The sequence below is a fragment of the Sphaerodactylus townsendi genome, linkage group LG11 (genome assembly GCF_021028975.2).
Source record: "Sphaerodactylus townsendi isolate TG3544 linkage group LG11, MPM_Stown_v2.3, whole genome shotgun sequence".
NCBI lineage: Eukaryota > Metazoa > Chordata > Lepidosauria > Squamata > Sphaerodactylidae > Sphaerodactylus > Sphaerodactylus townsendi.
Window position 1 is genome coordinate 77,274,912 of NC_059435.1, and position 17,122 is coordinate 77,292,033.

A 17,122-nucleotide genomic window follows, 5' to 3' on the forward strand; every position below is an offset into this window, starting at 1 on the left:
CCTTTTGCGCATCTCTAATGGTTTGCTTACATTTCCTTCATGCAAGTTTGTGTTGGCTTGTGTTTGCTCCCTTTGGGCCAACCTTCTTGTTTCTGAAGGAACTTTTAAAATTGTTTTATTTATTTTATTGTATTTTTATCCCGCCCTTTCCCAAGGGGCTTTCCTTTTCCAATAGCTTCCTTCACCGTTATCCATGGCCGTGACCTCTGGGACTGTATTCTTGGACTTTATACTTTATACTATCGTTCCTGACCTGTGGTATGCTATCTGGGTCAGCCTCCACTATTGAAGATTTGAGTAATCCCCAAAGCCTTTCCCAGAGATTTTAGAAGAAGAAGAAGAGTTTGGATTCATATCCCCCCTTTCTCTCCTGCAGGAGACTCAAAGGGGCTGACATTCTCCTTGCCCTTCCCCCCTCACAACAAACACCCTGTGAGGTAGGTGGGGCTGAGAGAGCTCCGAGAAGCTGTGACTAGCCCAAGGTCACCCAGCTGGCGTGTGTGGGAGTGCACAGGCTAATCTGAATTCCCCAGATAAGCCTCCACAGCTCAGGCGGCAGAGCTGGGAATCAAACCCGGTTCCTCCAGATTAGATACACCAGCTCTTAACCTCCTACGCCACTGCTGCTCCTTCCTCACCGTTCCTTCCCATTTCCTTTTTTACCAGGTTTCTCGTTTTAAAGACGTTCCTTCTTTCCAAGTCAAAATGTAATGGGTGTGAGTTTTCCCAGGCAGTTCCCCACGTGCGTAGAAATTAAATGTGGTCCCTGTTGCCAGCTGGCTCAATCGCATCCACATCCCGCGCCCAGTCTCTGGCAGGGCCACTGAGTATTAAATCCTTGGTCGCCTCCCCTCTTGTCAGGTCCGTGACACGTCTGTTCAAGGAGACAATGAATGAGGATGTCCAGAAATTTTATCTCTCTGGCCTGCATTTATTCAGTCATAGAATCATAGAATCATAGAGCTGGAAGAGACCCCAAGGGCCATCCAGTCCAACCCCCTGCCACGCAGGAACACACAATCAAACCACTCCCGACATATGTTCATCCAGCCTCTTTTTAAAAATCTCCAAAGAAGGAGGCTCCACCACACTCTGAGGTAGCGCATTCCACTGTCGAACAGCCTTCACTGTCAGGAAGATTTTCCTAATGTTTAGGGGCAATCCATGACATCCCTTCAAACATCTAAACATGGCTATCTTGTCACCCCTTAACCTTCTCTTCACCAAACTAAACATCCCCAGCTCCCTCTTTTCATAGGGCTTGGACTCCAGACCTTTGCTAGCGAGTAGACCCGCGGCACAGCGGGTGGTACGTGACCAAGAGCAGGAGTCAGTAGCTTGGATACTTAGCTGTAGCACCACGATAGCAAACACACCACAAGAAGCAGGTAGACTTCAGTGAAGTGCAGATTATATACAGTGCAGCTATTTACAAGTATTTACGTCAGCAAGGAACAAACGGGCAGCATGCTTTGGACAGCATACTCTGACAACCTTTGACCGTTTTGGTTGCCAAATAGGATGGTAGTTAAAGTCAATATGATGGTAGTTAAAGTATCCCATTATTACTACTTCATCCCCTTCAGATGCCTCCCTGATTTCGTTCTCCCCCACAGTGCAGCTGTTCATTTACCATGGACCTCCGTGGTGAGCGGGTAGGAATGGAAAGCAGTCTGGCCCTTCCTGTTCATCAGGGAACTTGGAAATGGCTAGATGCCCACAGCTGTTTTTCTGACAGTAACTCCAGGTATTGGCTCCTGAGGCTAGTTGATTTTCCTTCTCCATCAGGGCAATGACACCTGCCTTCTAGCATGATATCTAACCGTGTGTCCCCTTTCCTCCTCTTCAGATGACTCTCGGAATATCTCCACTCCCTCTACCCCAAGTGGCGAGGCTCTGACTCCGCTGCAGATCTCCCCGATGGCTGCCTCTGCCTTCCAGGCTGACCCTCCGCTGGATCCCCTCCTGTGCGGCAAAGGAGTCCCCGCCTTCCTGCCGGCCAAGAAAGAAGACCGCCCTCAGCCTGAAGGAGCCAGCTGTGACGCGGCCGTTGGCGGTGCGGCTGCCGGCCTGGCGGCCCTGACTGAATGCGGGCACGTTCTGATGGAACCAGACCCCAAAGTCCTGGAGGGGGTCCCAAAGGGTCTTGGGGCTCCTCTGACGAGTGTGGACATGCTGGACACCAGGGTAGTTATGGGGGAGGAGACACAGTGCCTCGCTGAGGAGGAAGATGCGGGGACGGCTGAGCTGCAGGCCCTGGAGGCGGCCATCTTGGAATCCAGCTCCAGTGAGGCCGAGCAGGATGAGGCGGACAATCAGGCCCTGGAGGCCTTCGAGGACCTCCCCGTGCAGCCTCCCCGTAAGGTAACGAAAGGCTTGAGTGACCGTCAAGCTTGTCTCTCTCTGCCGGGCCTGCAGTCTCCAGAGCTGATGGCAGCGGCACCCCTCTCTCAGGGTGACCCTCTGGCCGACGTGCCTTTCCCGCCTCCTGCACTTGCCAAAGACCTTCCTGAGGAGCTGGCCGAGGCCCAGCCCTTGCCTCTCAAGACCACGTGCGGCCTGGACCCCGAGCTCTACTTCACGGCTCCCTCAACCCCCATCAAGACTGTCTTTCCCCTCCTCAGGCCTCCCCCTTTCTCCAAAGACAGTCTGAGCGAGGAGCCCGGCGACCTGGACAGCGAAGGCCTCTGCTCCACGCCCACCTCGCCCTCGGGGTCCTACATCACTGCGGAGGGGGGCAGCTGGGCCTCGTCCGGCACCGCCAGCACCTCCCCGTCCTGCTCGCCAAACCTCATAGCCGAGTCCGAAGCCATGGAAGTTCCAGCAGACTGTGGCGAATCTCTGCCAGAGCTGGATCTTTCCGAGGGGCTCTTCAGAACGTCGTGTCAGTCTCCTCACCTGGAGAGAGAGGTGGCTTTCCGCACGCTGTCTTCCAGCACTTTGGTTCACGCTTTGTTTACCGCTGAGGACGACGAGGGTGTAGACGACGGGCAGACGACACCCGAGGAAGACGGAGACGACTGGGGTTGTGAAACGGCTGCTGCGAGAATGGACTCCTGGCATCCGGAACGGGAGATATTGTCATGGCCGAAGAGCAGCGGAGGCTCTGCGGAAGAAGCAGCAGAACGGAGCCTCGAGGGTTCGGGCCACAGGATCTTCAAAGGAGAGAGCTCGCCTGCTGGTGATACTTCGGGAGAGCGTGTAGAACCCGCCCCCTCCCGCTGCTCCCCAGCTGCCTTCTCAGGGCTTCCATCCGAGGGGCCGGCCAGTCCACCTGGGGTCTGCTCCTCTGATGCCGACGTATCTGGCAGGCTGCAAGCAGAGGTGGTCACTTCCCCGCTGGACGATGGTGCGGTTAGCACGGAGAACGACCCAATGATCCCTGCGCTGCTTCTGCCTTTCCACGGGAGCCTCATCTTCGAGGCAGAGGCCATGGAAATAACGCTGTTCCCCCAGGGGGAGCCGGTGGAGAACGACGTTCTCTACAGCGCAGAGGATGACGACAGCACGTCTGCCTCCTTCCTCCACTCCCTGTCAGAGACGTCCATCAACGAAGGGGTCGACGAGTCCTTTGCTTTCCAAGACGACACCTCCCAGTCCTCCGACTCGGCCTCCTACAACGGGGAGGAAGATGAGCGGCTGTACAGCATAGAGCAGTACGCTTTGGTCCCGGATGCCGCGCAGCAAGAGGCCAAACCCCCCGTGGAGGACCCAGGGATGGAGGCGTCCCACGTGGGCAGCGAGAGTGAGATGGAGACCTCGTCGGACGCTTACAACACTGACGAGGAAGGATCTGCGTCTGCCGCCGGAGGGAAAGCGTCTTCCCAGGGCCGACCGCAAGAGAACAAGACATCCCAGGAGGAGCAGATCCCAGGGAATTCGAACCTTGAGCTCGCAGGCATTGCCGCGTTGCAAGCTGTGCCAGAGCGAGAGGTCCCTGGTGATGCTTCTGAATGTTCTGGAAGAAGCAGCTACGCTGTTTCTCCCACTGGTCCAGAAAGGGGGTCTCCTCTCCAGCAGGACCCCACCGCATCTCCTGGAGCGCCCGTTTGCAAGGAAGAAGACTCTCAAGGCGAAACGGGCTCCTCTTGCAGCTCCTTAGAGCATCAGCCGCTCTCTGATCTGCGAGAGGCCCCGGGAAGAGGCGTCCCTGATTCGGGGGAATGCCTGATTGCTTGTTTCGATACAGATGATGAAGCAGAGAACCTGCCTCCTTTGGACAGCGCCCCAGAAAGGCCTCAGCCAGCCAGTCAAGTGTCCGGTGAATGGATCGGCCATGTTTGTGTGGGAGCTGCCATCCCTCTGGGATGGTACCCAAAACCATACCAGCCTGTAGAGCTCTCGGCCACGGAGGCCACGGACTCACCCACCTTGGACATCGCTGCCAGGCTGAAAGAATCGGAAGAACGGCTGCTGGAACTCCTTGACCGAGACGATGCTTCTGAAGGAGGCTCACCGGAACTGGGAAGGCAGGATAGTGGAGTGCTGGACATGGACCCAGAGAAGGGGACAGCTCCGTTTGTGTCCTTCCTCAAATCCTCTGAGGCGGCCATCTTGGAACAGCCAGAAGTGACTCGAGCGGATGAGCCTGTGGGGGAATGCCTGTTTGCCTGTTTTGAGTCCGAGGATGAGCTGGAGGAAGCTTCGTCGCTGGATCTGATGAACAACAATGAGGATCACATGGGGGTGACCTTCTCTGAGGCAGATCCACAGCTCCTCATTGGGTTAGATGAAGCCCAGGAGAACACTCCCCTAGCTGCCTCAGAGGTGATCGTGGAGACAGCAGCATCTCTGCCTCAAGGATCTCCTCTGCCCCACGAGAGCATCCGGGTGCCTCCTGAAGACCTGGGTTGGGACCTCTATGGGGCTCGGAAAGGTTCAGGAGAGCCTGAGGTGGAATCCCATGTCGGGCAGCATCTTTCCAGCCAGAAGCAGGACTCAGGCAAGGACGCCCCTTCTGAACCTCTCCAGCAGTGCCCAGAGACCAAAGAGTTCAACGTGAGAGGTCCTCAGACCACTGAGAGCTGCCACGTGGCGCATGGAGCTCAGGACGTATCTAGAGAGCATGATGAGCATGAGGGCTGGCTGGGAGGAGAAGCTGTTGAGCCTCAGGAAGCTTCTGAGATGATGGAAGAGGGACAGCAGTTGTCTACGTCGGCCTCATCAGACCAGAATTGGGATACTCCTTCAGAGGAGGAGGAAGTTACCTCGGAATATGAAAGCGGAGCGTGGCTCAAGGCAGACTCTGTTTCCGAAAACACTCTTAGAGGTGCTGCCTCCTGTCTACACCGACTTGAAGCTCAACCCGTAATCTCGGAGGCCCCGGGGCTGCCTGACTTGGTGTCTCTGGAGCTGCAGGGAGTCAGTGCTCCTCCAAGGGGCCTTGGACAGCCCAACCTGAGAGATGATAATATGAACCTAGTGCCAGCTCAGGGCATTGAGGCTACTGATGCAGTGGGTAAGACCAGTGGCCGTGGGCCATTCTTGACCGATTCTGGTGAAAGGAGGGGGTACCAGGAGAACGAGGTGGCAACTCCCAGTATCGTGGCTGATGTGGCCACCAGTGAGCCCATTGAACGGACACAGCTCGGGAGCGCCCGGCTTCCAGAGCCCCTGACAGCAACCAACGACGCTGAACTGTCCACGCCACAAACAGCCGACTCTCTGCTCGCTTCTGAAAAGGACTGTTACTTAGACACCAGCGCTCAGATCAGTGGGGCCTTTTGGAGCAGTCCTTCTGCAGAAAAGAGAGGGGACCCCCCCGTAATCGGGGCCAGAGGGCTGCAGCTAGCAGAGAAGACGTTCGCTCAGGCCTTGCTTCAAGGCCTCACGTCGGCTTTGGATCCTGAGCTCCTGTGGCAGGGAAAAGATGCGGCCAAGTCTTCCTCAGAGCTGCCGGGGGTCTCTCCTTCACACTCGAACGCGGACTCCAGCTTCTTCACCGCTCTCGATTATAGTTCCAACGAGACCATTGTGCTGGCTGCATCTCCGGACTCCGAGAGAGCAGATTGGCTAACTCCTGAGCAAGCCAAGGGCAGCGCAGTGTACGTAGTGGAGGAGAGTCCTCCTCTGCAGGATCGGCGGGCAGCAGCCTCTGAGCCGGGGCCCCTCCTGTTTGAGCCGGAACCGTCAGCTGAGACTGAAGAGGGTCCTCCTCAGCCAAACGTGGCCGTGTGTCCGCATCACGCGGCTCTTGCTAAAGAACAGGGCTTGGCCAGCTCGCGGCGTGAAAAGGCGCAAAAGAACGCAACGTCCGTGTCGAGTCGTATCCAGCCTCTTTTCTTTGCTTCTGAAGAGGAGATATTCTTGGCCGAGCCCAATCTTGCTCCGCAGGGCCACCCCCAGGCCGAAGCAGAGCATGCTGGAGCAGCAGACTATTCAGGGACCTTGAACCGTGGCCCAGCCGTGGCTGATTCTGAGACTGTTGCTCTAGGGAGCTCGCCAGCCACGCGTGGCCGGCTCGAACCGCCTGGTGCCTTGCTGCAGCGTTCTGCTGGAGCGGTGGGGTCTCCGGATGTCCTCACCGATCAACAACAAATAACCAGCATACTGCAAGGGTCCTTCGGGAGCCGGAAGGAGCAGAGAACGGCCGGCGCTTGTCTCAAGAGCAGCCTGCCGGTAGCAGAAGCACAAAGTCTTCGTGGCAGCCTTAAAGGGGGCATCTTGAAGAATTCCTCTGGGAAACCTATGCCTGACTCAGCGGGAGTCAGTCACCTAGGAGAGGCGGGCACTTCGACTCCTCTCGGGGGTCCCGCCGCTGGCCAAGACCACAATGCCCCTTGGCCGACTGAGGAAGGAAAAGATGGCGACCCGCTGGAGGCAGAGGGACTTGAGACTGCCCCCGAAGCTGAAGGTGCTTCCCCGTCTTCACAGGAAACCCCGAAGGGCGGCAGCTGCTCCCTGGTGACGTCTGTGTCGGAAGAGCCTGCCAAAGAGGGGATCTGTTTCCCCAAAGATGTTGGTGGGCCTCCATCTCTCCGTTTGCCCAAGGAAATGCCCCTTCGAGCCCTGGATGCTGATTTGTCAGCCAAAGTGGGAAACAGGGAGACCCCGGAAGAGACCACAGTACAGGACACCACAAGAGCCACTGGCAGCCCACTGGTGGTTGAGGGCGGGCAGGAAGGCGAAGCAAAAGCCGAGCCCTCGGATGGTGCTGAAGGCGTGGGACCTCCTGTCGTGGATTCTGCCACCTTCCTTCCTTCCGACTCCCCTTCCCCTGCATCGCAGACCCCTCAGCCCCCCGGAGCTAACTCAGAAACGCAACTCCTTGCTCCTCCCGCGCCAGAGCTACCTGCATCTCTTCCCTCGGAGCTGGCGTCTGTCTCCCCGCCTCCTCCTGCAAGCTCAGAGTCCCCCCAAGTGCCTGTGGTGTCACCCTCACCGATGCCGCTGCCTTCCTCGAAGAGCCCGCCCCCAGGTCCGGTGCTTGCCTCCTGGCTCCCTGCTTCTTCCACAAACCCCGAGGAGGAGCCCACTTGTGCTGAAGAGACCCCCTTCCTCCTGCAAGACTCCAAGAAACCTCCAACGGAAGGTAAGCCTGATTTCCTCACCTCATCCCAGGTATAAGGTGAAGAGCCTGGCTGCAAACTGTGCTCAAGCGTGCCCAGGTTCTGGAGGTGGCCCACTCCAATAGCAGCGTTCCGTAGATCAGTGGTTCTCAACCTGTGGGTCGCGACCCCTTTGGGGGTTGAACGACTCTTTCACAGGGGTCGCCTAAGACCAGGGGTCTGCAAGCTGTGGCTCTCCAGATGTTCATGGACTACAATTCCCATCAGCCTCTAAGATCATTGGAAACATGTGTTTTCCGATGGTCTTAGGCAGGGGTCTGCAACCTGTGGCTCTCCAGATGTTCATGGACTACAATTCCCATCAGCCAATTGGCCATGCTGGCATGGGCTGATGGGATTTGTAGTCCATGAACATCTGGAGAGCCACAGCTTGCAGACCCGTGCCTAAGACCATCGGAAAACACATGTTTCCAATGATCTTAGGAACCGAGACACAAATAATTTTATGGTTGGGGGTCACCACAACATGAAGAACTGTATTAAAGGGTTGCAGCATTAGGACGGTTGAGAACCACTGCCGTAGACGCAAAGGTCAGATATGCAGAACAGCACTGACACGCATGCATAACACAGGCACCTACTAGCATATTTTGCAGCCCATGAGGTATGAATAGGGCCAAAGCTCTTCTGGCTGTCCCTGGCTTAACTGTGCCAATGGTCCATCTCGCCCAGCATCCCGTCTCACACACTGGCCAGTCTGTTCCTCTGGAGGGCCAACCACAGAGCATAGAGGCCTAGACCTTCCCTTGATAAGAGTTTCATGACAGCCCTCTGATCATAAGAACATAAGAACAAGCCAGCTGGATCAGACCAGAGTCCATCTAGTCCAGCTCTCCGCTACTCGCAGTGGCCCACCAGGTGCCTTTGGGAGCTCACATGCAGGATGTGAAAGCAATGGCCTTCTGCGGCTGCTGCTGCTGCTGAGCACCTGGTCTGCTAAGGCATTTGCAATCTCAAATCAAAGAGGATCAAGAATGGTAGCCATAAATGATCAGACCAGGGAGGGTCCACCTAGTCCAGCATCCCATCTCACACAGTGGCCAACGACCTCCTCTGGAGGTCCAACAATAAGACATAGAGGCAGAGGCCTTCCCCTGATGTTGCCTCCTGGCACTGGGAGTAAAAGGTTGACTGCCCCTGAACATGGAGGTTCCCTTTGGTCACCATGGCTAGTAGTCACTGGTAGACTTCTCTTCCGTGAATCTGTCTGATCCCCCATGTCCTCCAGCACCTGATTCCTGGCTTCTATCAGCTTCAAAGGAGAGGCAGATGGTGACAGCTAACTTCAGTCCACCTGTGAGGTCCTGGGCAATGCTACTTAGTCCAGTTGAGGTGAGACATCCCCACCTGTGCTCTAACCTGGCTCTTTCTCCAGTCCTTCAGAGTGCTGGACCGTTCATGCTTGGCCGAGACCAGCTTGCAGGTAGCAAGGATTCCCGAGGTCGGAACCGGTTGCCTGGGAACAAAGACTCCAGAAGCAAAGACTCCCTCTCTGCCAGAGAGAAGAGAGTCGACCGCGGGGCCCTGCTGCTTGAGTCGAGCTCCTCCAGCGAGAGGGACCTGCCCTACCGCTGCCCAGAGATCGAGAGCCTCAGGGAAGCCACTGGGATGGCCCTCCTGGGCGAGAAGAAGCCCTCGGTGGGCAGGGGAACCCACGAAGCCAACCACAAAGGTAACTTCTCCTGCAGCTTCTGCATTTGGCTGCCGGGGGCTTCTGCTGCACCAGAGATGGAGACGTAGCGGCGGAAGGTGGGCACTCAAGATGCAGGACGAACGGCAGCGTCCGCTTTCACACACCCTGAGAAATGCAGCTTGCTGCCTTTTGCAACTGGATTTTACTGTGTGAGGTGGCAAAATCTCCTTGTCAACGATTGCTACAGTGTATTGTCAAAGGCTTTCATGGCAGGAATCACTAGGGTGTTGTGGGTTTTCCGGGTTGTATGGCTGTGTTCCAGTAGCATTTTCTCCTTTAGGAACACGGCCATACAACCCAGAAAAACCACAACAACCTATTAAGAACATAAGAACTAGCCTGCTGGATCAGACCAGAGTCCATCTAGTCCAGCACTCTGCTACTCGCAGTGGCCCACCAGGTGCCTTTGGGAGCTCACATGCAGGATGTGAAAGCAATGGCCTGCTGCTGCTGCTGCTCCCAATCACCTGGTCTGCTAAGGCATTTGCAATCTCAGATCAAAGAGGATCAAGATTGGGAGCCATAAATCGACTTCTCCTCCATAAATCTGTCCAAGCCCCTTTTAAAGCTATCCAGGTGAGTGGCCATCACCACCTCCTGTGGCAGCATATTCCAAACACCAACCACACGTTGCGTGAAGAAGTGTTTCCTTTTATTAGTCCTAATTCTTCCCCCCAGCATTTTCAATGGATGCCCCCTGGTTCTATCTATATTGCTACAGTGCATTGAAAATGGATTGAAGGTGCATTATTCAGCATGTGTAAAAACGCCCTGTTGGAGTTGAAACGTCAGCTATTGGAACAGGAGCCAGATCAGGACTGAAAATATGAGAGCTCTCCTCAGCCGGAGGAGTTCACTGGGCCAGGGCTGCTGCGGCCCTTCAGACTTAATCTCTTCAAATGTTTGTTGGCATTCCGTGTGGCATTTGCAGAGTTGGAAATTGCAAACACTGCAGGCCTCTCTGCACTCTTAAACTAAAAGCAGGGAGCACGATGAAGAAGAAGAGGAGGAGTTTGGATTTCTATCCCCCCTTTCTCTCCTGCAGGAGACTCAAAGGGGCTGACAATCTCCTTGCCCTTCCCCCCTCACAACAAACACCCTGTGAGGTAGGTGGGGCTGAGAGAGCTCCGAGAAGCTGTGACTAGCCCAAGGTCACCCAGCTGGCGTATGTGGGAGTGCCCAGGCTAATCTGAATTCCCCAGATAAGCCTCCACAGCTCAAGCGGCAGAGCTGGGAATCAAACCCGGTTCCTCCAGATTAGATACACGAGCTCTTAACCTCCTATGCCACTGCTGCTCACGATGCTCTACAATGGGTAGAAAGTGGTTTTTATCACACCCTTCCTCACAAAATTGCTGCTCAGAATTCTTTCTTTGAGGACTAGACACAAGGCATGAGAGAAAGTGGTCAGCTGTAGTTTCATAAGAGCCAGAGTCAAATATTAAACACACACGCTCCTTTGAGAATTTTGTATATTAGAGCTACAAGTATTGGGCCTCTGAAGGAATTCCAAAACCAAACGCACCAGAGTTTGGTTAGCCCAAAACCAAATATTATTGTGGAATGATGATTCACTATTTGCATGTTACTAATATGTGAGTGTCTATTGTAAGCTGAAAGCATTATTTGGGTTAGAGATTCAAGGAGTACTTTTGTATGTATGTAAACACAAGAATTTTCATTATAAAGACTTAAAACGTATTGCTGTCTTATGACAAGTGTGTTATCCCTTAGGACAGTGGTGGCGAACCTTTGGCACTCCAGATGTTATGGACTACAATTCCCATCAGCCCCTGCCAGCATGCCCAATTGACCATGCTGGCAGGGGCTGATGGGAATTGTAGTCCATGAACATCTGGAGTGCCATAGGTTGGCCACCCCTGACTTAGGGTGTAACAGTGGATTGGTTGTATTTGCTCAGAATCCTAGGGCAAGCACCTACACTTGGCCATCAAGCAAGCAAACTGAATAAGCTTTTTCAGAAGACAGATCTTTCCTTCCACACACCACCTCCCAATGGCGCAGGGTTTGGGTGTTTTCTTCTGGATTCAAAGTACTGAATGTCTATGTGCCGAGACCAGCCAGTCAGAGTCACTGTTTCGCAGCCCCGGGCGGAACAGAGGCTTCCCTTAAATGTTTTGTGCTAAAACTGGGGGTGGGAGGTGGAAACCGTTGCTGAAATTAATCTTCAAAGTGCTGGGGGGCAGGGAGGAAAGCAGCTGACCTCCCTTGGGAGCAGCTGCATGAGAACGTTGGGGGGAAAAAACCTTCGTGCCCTTGAGCTTTCTGCAAAGGGGCTGGCTGCATTTATACAGAAGCACTGTTCCCCAGGAGGCACAGGCAGGAACTCAGGCTGTGCATTAGCCGGCTGCCCTAAAGCATTGCCCTCAGGCTCTGGCAAAGTCTTGAGCACAGAGAGGTCCCAAGCTTGTAGGTCAGCTTGGCTTAGAATCAGAGAGCTGAAAGAGACCCCAAGGGCCGTCCAGTCCAACCCCCTGCAATGCAGGAACACACAATCGAAGCACTCCTGACAAGTGGCCATCTCGCCTCTCTTTAAAAACCTCCAAAGAAGGAGACTCCACCATCCAAAAACCTCCAAAGAAGGAGACTCCACCATCCTCCGAGGTAGAGCATTCCACTGTCCAACAGCCCTGACTGTCAGGAAGTTTTTCCTGATGCTTAGGTAGAATTTCTTTTCCTTCACTTCCTGGTCCTAGTCTCTGGAGCAGCAGAAAACAAGCTTGCTCCCTCACCAACATGGCATCCCTTCAAATATCTAAACATGGCTATCATGCTCACTCCTTAACCTTCTCGTCTCCAGACTAAACATCCCCAGCTCCCTAAGTCTCTCCTCGTAGGGCATAGATTCCAGACCTTTGACCATTTTGGTTGCCCTCCTCTGGCCCCATTCCAGCTTGTGGCGTAGGAGGTTAAGAGCTTGTGTGTCTAATCTGGAGGAACCGGGTTTGATTCCCAGCTCTGCCGCCTGAGCTGTGGAGGCTTATCTGGGGAATTCAGATTAGCCTGTGCACTCCCACGCCAGCCGGGTGACCTTGGGCTAGTCACAGCTTCTCGGAGCTCTCTCAGCCCCACCCACCTCACAGGGTGTTTGTTGTGAGGGGGGAAGGGCAAGGAGATTGTCAGCCCCTTTGAGACTCCTACAGGAGAGAACGGGGGGATATAAATCCAAACTACTCCTCCTCTTCTTCCTCTTCCTCTTCTTGTTGTCAATATCCTTCTTGAATTGCAGTGCCCAGAACTGTGCACAATATTCCAGGTGAGGTCTTACCAATGCAGAATAGAGAGGTACTATTACATCCCTCAATCTTGGCTTGAGGAGTGTGGCTCTTTGTCTACCTAGTCTGAAGTGGAACAGCTAAGAAAACAAAACTGCACCCTTGTTCAAGAATCCTGCTGACTTTGGAAGGGAGACAAGTGCCTTTTTTCCTGTGATCTTGTGCCTTCCTTCCTCCTTGATTCTGAAAGGGTGGCAATAGAGCCAGTGAATTTTATCTGCTGATAGTGGTGGGGCCCCGCATCTTGGTAGCACGGGAAAGCATGGGTACATCATGAAACAGGACTGGATGCTGCTGGGAGCTTGGAAACACGCACCAGATACAGAAGAAGAAGAGGAGGAGGAGGAGGAGGAGTTTGGATTTATATCCCCCCTTTCTCTCCTGCAGGAGACTCAAAGGGGCTGACAATCTCCTTGCCCTTCCCCCCCTCACAACAAACACCCTGTGAGGTGGGTGGGGCTGAGAGAGCTCAGAAGAGCTGTGACTAGCCCAAGGTCACCCAGCTGGCATGTGTGGGAGTGTACAGGCTAATCTGAATTCCCCAGAAGCCTCCACAGCTCAGGCGGCAGAGCTGGGAATCAAACCCGGTTCCTCCAGATTAGATACATGAGCTCTTAACCTCCTACGCCACTGCTGTTTGTATTGATAGGTATGTTTTCAATATACCCCAGGGTACTGTGGAATCTTTAACTTCAGAACTTTGCTGCATCTGTTTGCAGTTAGAAGTCATGGCCAGTGACTACCTGCCATGACCGGTAGAGACAGTGAAGTAGCGCACCCTGATATAGGTCTGGAATCTAATAAGGTCTGGATTCTATGCCCTATGAGGGCTTAGGGAGCTAGGAATGTTTAGCCTAAAGAAGAGAAGGTTGAGGATGTCATGATTGCCATATTTAAATATTTGAAGGGATGTCATGTTGGTGAGGGAGCAAGCTTGTTTTCTGTGGCTCCAGAGACTGGGACCAGAAGTAATGAGTTCAAGGTGCAGGAAAAGAGATTCTACCTAAACATCAGGAAGAACTTCCTGACAGCCAGGGCTGTTGGACAGTGGAATATGCTGCCTTGGGGGGTATTATTATTTTATTATTATTTATTAGATTTATAGGCCGCCTCACCCCCAAAGGGCTCGAGGCGGCTCACAATACAGCTGTTCCAATAACAGCACATAAAATACATAACTAAAACTAACCACATTAAAACAAATTAAAACAGAGCAGGGTAGCAGAGTCTCCTTCTTTTTAAAGAGAGGCTGGATGGCCATCTGTCAGGAGTGCTTTGACTTTATGTCCCTGCATGGCAGAGGGTTGGACTGGATGGTTCTTGTGATCTCTTCCAACTCTATGATTCTGTTTGATTATATTATTTGGGGTGGTGTATGCATGGGATACAGACATTCTCCCACCCTGAAGTGAGAGCCGTACAGGCTTTTAGTTGGAAGCAGGCTAAAATCTAGGGTGCTTGACGTCTTTCTCTCTTTCAGAGTCCGGGAACGATTCAGAAAGCAATGAAGGGTCTCTCCCTGAACTGGAGGAGCCGGAGGTTTCAGAACCACGGACAGCTCAGACACAGGTACTGTGTTTGGGAGAGGATCGGCTGCAGGCGAACGGAAAGGGGGGGTGTTCTTGGAACAGCCAACCCTGGTTTTGTTTACAACAGGGGTGCCCAACTCTGGCGCTTTAGATGTTCATGGACTACGTCCCATCAGCCCCTGCTGGCATTTGGGGGCCGCAATTTACAGCCTCCACGCTTACTTTCTAGGCACAACTAACACACCCCTTGGGAATGGGCGAAGAATCCATCAGCAAAGCGAAACAGAGCCGGAGTGAAAAGAAAGCACGGAAGGTTGGTGTCAAGTGTGGTACGCAGCTGGGGTCTTTTTTTGCAGGACTCCCAGTCTGGGAAGGACTATTTGTAACCTGCTGCATCTCTGACAGGCTCACAGCTATTATTGCCCCAGTGCTTCCTGATCAGCGTTCCTTGGGGAGCGGCGGCTGCCTTGACATCCCTGTAGTTGAGGAATGGCTGATTTGTCCATAGTTGAGGTTGGATTTTGTTCCAGGGCTTCAGCCACCAATCTGGGCCTGGGAGGTTTCAGTACGGACGGGAGGGAGGGAGGGAGGGGACAGGGTGCTAATCTGCTTGCAAATCCTGGAAGAGCCAACTGAAGCTGTCCTTAGAGGGGACAGACCGTGGCCTGGACAAAGCTCACTAGCGGTGGGGATTAGCCTTTTGACATCACCCCTTGTAGAGGGTGGGGGCTGGAAGGGAGCCTTGACCGCAGGCTTTAGAACTGATGACCAGGTTGGGGGGGGGGAGTGCATCTGGGGTTCTGGCAAGCGAACCTGGGGCGGCAGGAAGGCCAAGATTTCCATAGTCATTCGTGTGCTGGAGATGAATGGCCAAGACCTGTTTTTCCAATTCCAGGCTGCACAGTTGAGCCTCGTGTATGTTTGAGGTGCCCCTTAAAAGCTTTGGAAGGGTTTTGCCAAATGCAGCAGGTCTAGAGCAGCGATAGCGAACCTTTTCGAGACTGAGTGCCCAAATTGCAACCCAAAACCCATTTATTTATCGCAAAGTGCCAACCCGGCAATTTAACCTGAATGCTAAGGTTTTAGTTTAGAAAAAACGGTTGGCTCCAAGGCACGCATTACTTGGGAGCAAGCTTGGTGGTAGTCAGTGGCTTTGCTTTGAAGCAACCGTGCAACTCTTCCAACGGGTAAATCACGACCCTAGGAGGGTTTACTCAGAAGCAAGCCCCATTGCCAGCAACCAAGCTTACTCCCAGGTAAAGGATTGCACTTTTCTTCTTTGCATGAAAATCAGTGGGGTTTAACAGCGCTTAACAGGGTGACCTACACTGCTTCCCCAAAACTAGGTCTTTGGTTTCATGCTAATAATCGAGCCCAGTGGCCCAGGCCAGCCTAGATGCGTGGGGGGGAGGGGGTTGATTCTGTTTGCGCGTGCCCACAGAGAGGGCTCTGAATGCCACCTCTGGCACCTGTGCCATAGGTTTGCCCCCACTGGTCTAGAGGAAGGATCTCAGCACACCAGCCCTGAGACCCTTTCCAAGGCAGGGCCCATGACTCCAAGGAAGAAGAAGAGTAGTAGTAGTAGTAGTAGTAGTAGTAGTAGTAGTAGTAGTAGTAGTAGTAGTAGTAGTAGTAGTAGTAGTAGTAGTAGTAGTAGTTTGGATTGATACCCTGCTTTTCTTAACTGTCATGAGCCTCGAAGAGGCCGAGAACCTCCTTTCCCTTCCTCTCCCCACAACAGGTGAGGTAGGTGAGGCTGAGAGAGTTCTGAGAGAACTGTGACTGACCCAAGGTCACCCAGCAGGCTTCATGGAGGAGGAAACAAATCCAGTTCTCCAGACAAGAGTCTGCTGCTCAGGTGGAGGAGGCGTGGGGGAATCAAGCCTTGCTCTCCAGATCAGAGTGCCTTGCTCCTAACCACTACACCATGCTGCTTGAACTGCAGACGGCTGCAGGGTCAGTCCCTGGCGTCGCTCGTTAAAGTAAAGGGTCAGGTAGTAACGGAGCAGAGGCTTTTAACCAGCATCCAAATTGCAGCCTGGTTGGCGTGTCTGGAAAGCCTCTCTTGCAGCGCGGCTGGGGGATCGTCTTGCGTTTCCTCTCCATCAGTCGATAACATTCCCTCCCCCTTTGTTTCAAGGAGAAGACAATCTCTGTCTCTTCTTTCTCCCCCCCCCCCCGCCCAAGGCTCTGATAGCTGGGCCGTTCTGACCCTGTACTCTGCATCACGTGGAGCAGGAGGGGGGGGAGGCAAATTGGCACCTCCCCTTCCATTAGCAATTGGCGCCCTGCCCTGTTCCTCTGTCCTGGTGCGTGTAGCTGCAGTCTCATTTTCTTCCCTCCTGTCTCCTTGTAAGGCTAAAGGGGGGCTGAAGGGGGTGGTGCTCCGTCTGTCTGCTGGCTGTAGGGTTGTTGTGTGGAGGGAGGTGTAATGGGATCCAGGCACAGGACGGGGCACTCAAGCAAAGGTCCTTGGAGACCGTGGGGGGAGCTGAGAGCTTACACCACAGTCCTGGATTGCTCCGCAGTCTGCAGTGACCGTTTCCCCAGGGCCGTTAGTCTGCAAGACGCCCAGTTCAGCCTTGCCTGGTAATCTGTTTGCGCAGCCTGCGGGTAGCAGATGCCGACAGAGAATACCCCCTCCCTCCCATTTAGGAAAACGTCCATTCTTCGGGTCCGTTGCTCTGGAAGGACCACACTGACAGCCAGCACGGTGTAGTGGTTGAGAGCGGCCGACTCTAATTTGGTAGAATGGGTTTGCTTCTCCGCTCCTCCACATGAAGCCTGCTGGGTGATCTTGGGCCAGTCACAGTTCTCTCAGAACTCTCTCAGCCCCACCTGCCTCACCAGGTGTCTTTTATGGGGAGAGGAAGGGAAAGGAATTTTTAAGAACATAAGAACTAGCCTGCTGGATCAGACCAGAGTCCATCTAGTCCAGCTCTCTGCTACTCGCAGTGGCCCACCAGGTGCCTTTGGGAGCTCACGTGCAGGAGGTGAAAGCAATGGCCTTCTGCGGCTGCTGCTGCTCCTGAGCAC

At 53.9% G+C, this 17,122-nt stretch overlaps 1 protein-coding gene across 1 annotated transcript in view; it reads left to right on the forward strand.

Annotated features, from left to right (window-relative positions):
• Positions 1-17,122, forward strand: part of LOC125440800 (NAC-alpha domain-containing protein 1-like) — a 45,204-nt gene that overhangs the window by 20,580 nt on the left and 7,502 nt on the right. The window contains exons 2-5 of the mRNA XM_048510807.1: positions 1,850-7,531; positions 8,944-9,240; positions 14,038-14,126; positions 14,316-14,399. Of these exons, the coding sequence (XP_048366764.1) occupies positions 1,850-7,531; positions 8,944-9,240; positions 14,038-14,126; positions 14,316-14,399 (6,152 nt within the window). The remainder of the gene's footprint in view (positions 1-1,849; positions 7,532-8,943; positions 9,241-14,037; positions 14,127-14,315; positions 14,400-17,122) is intronic.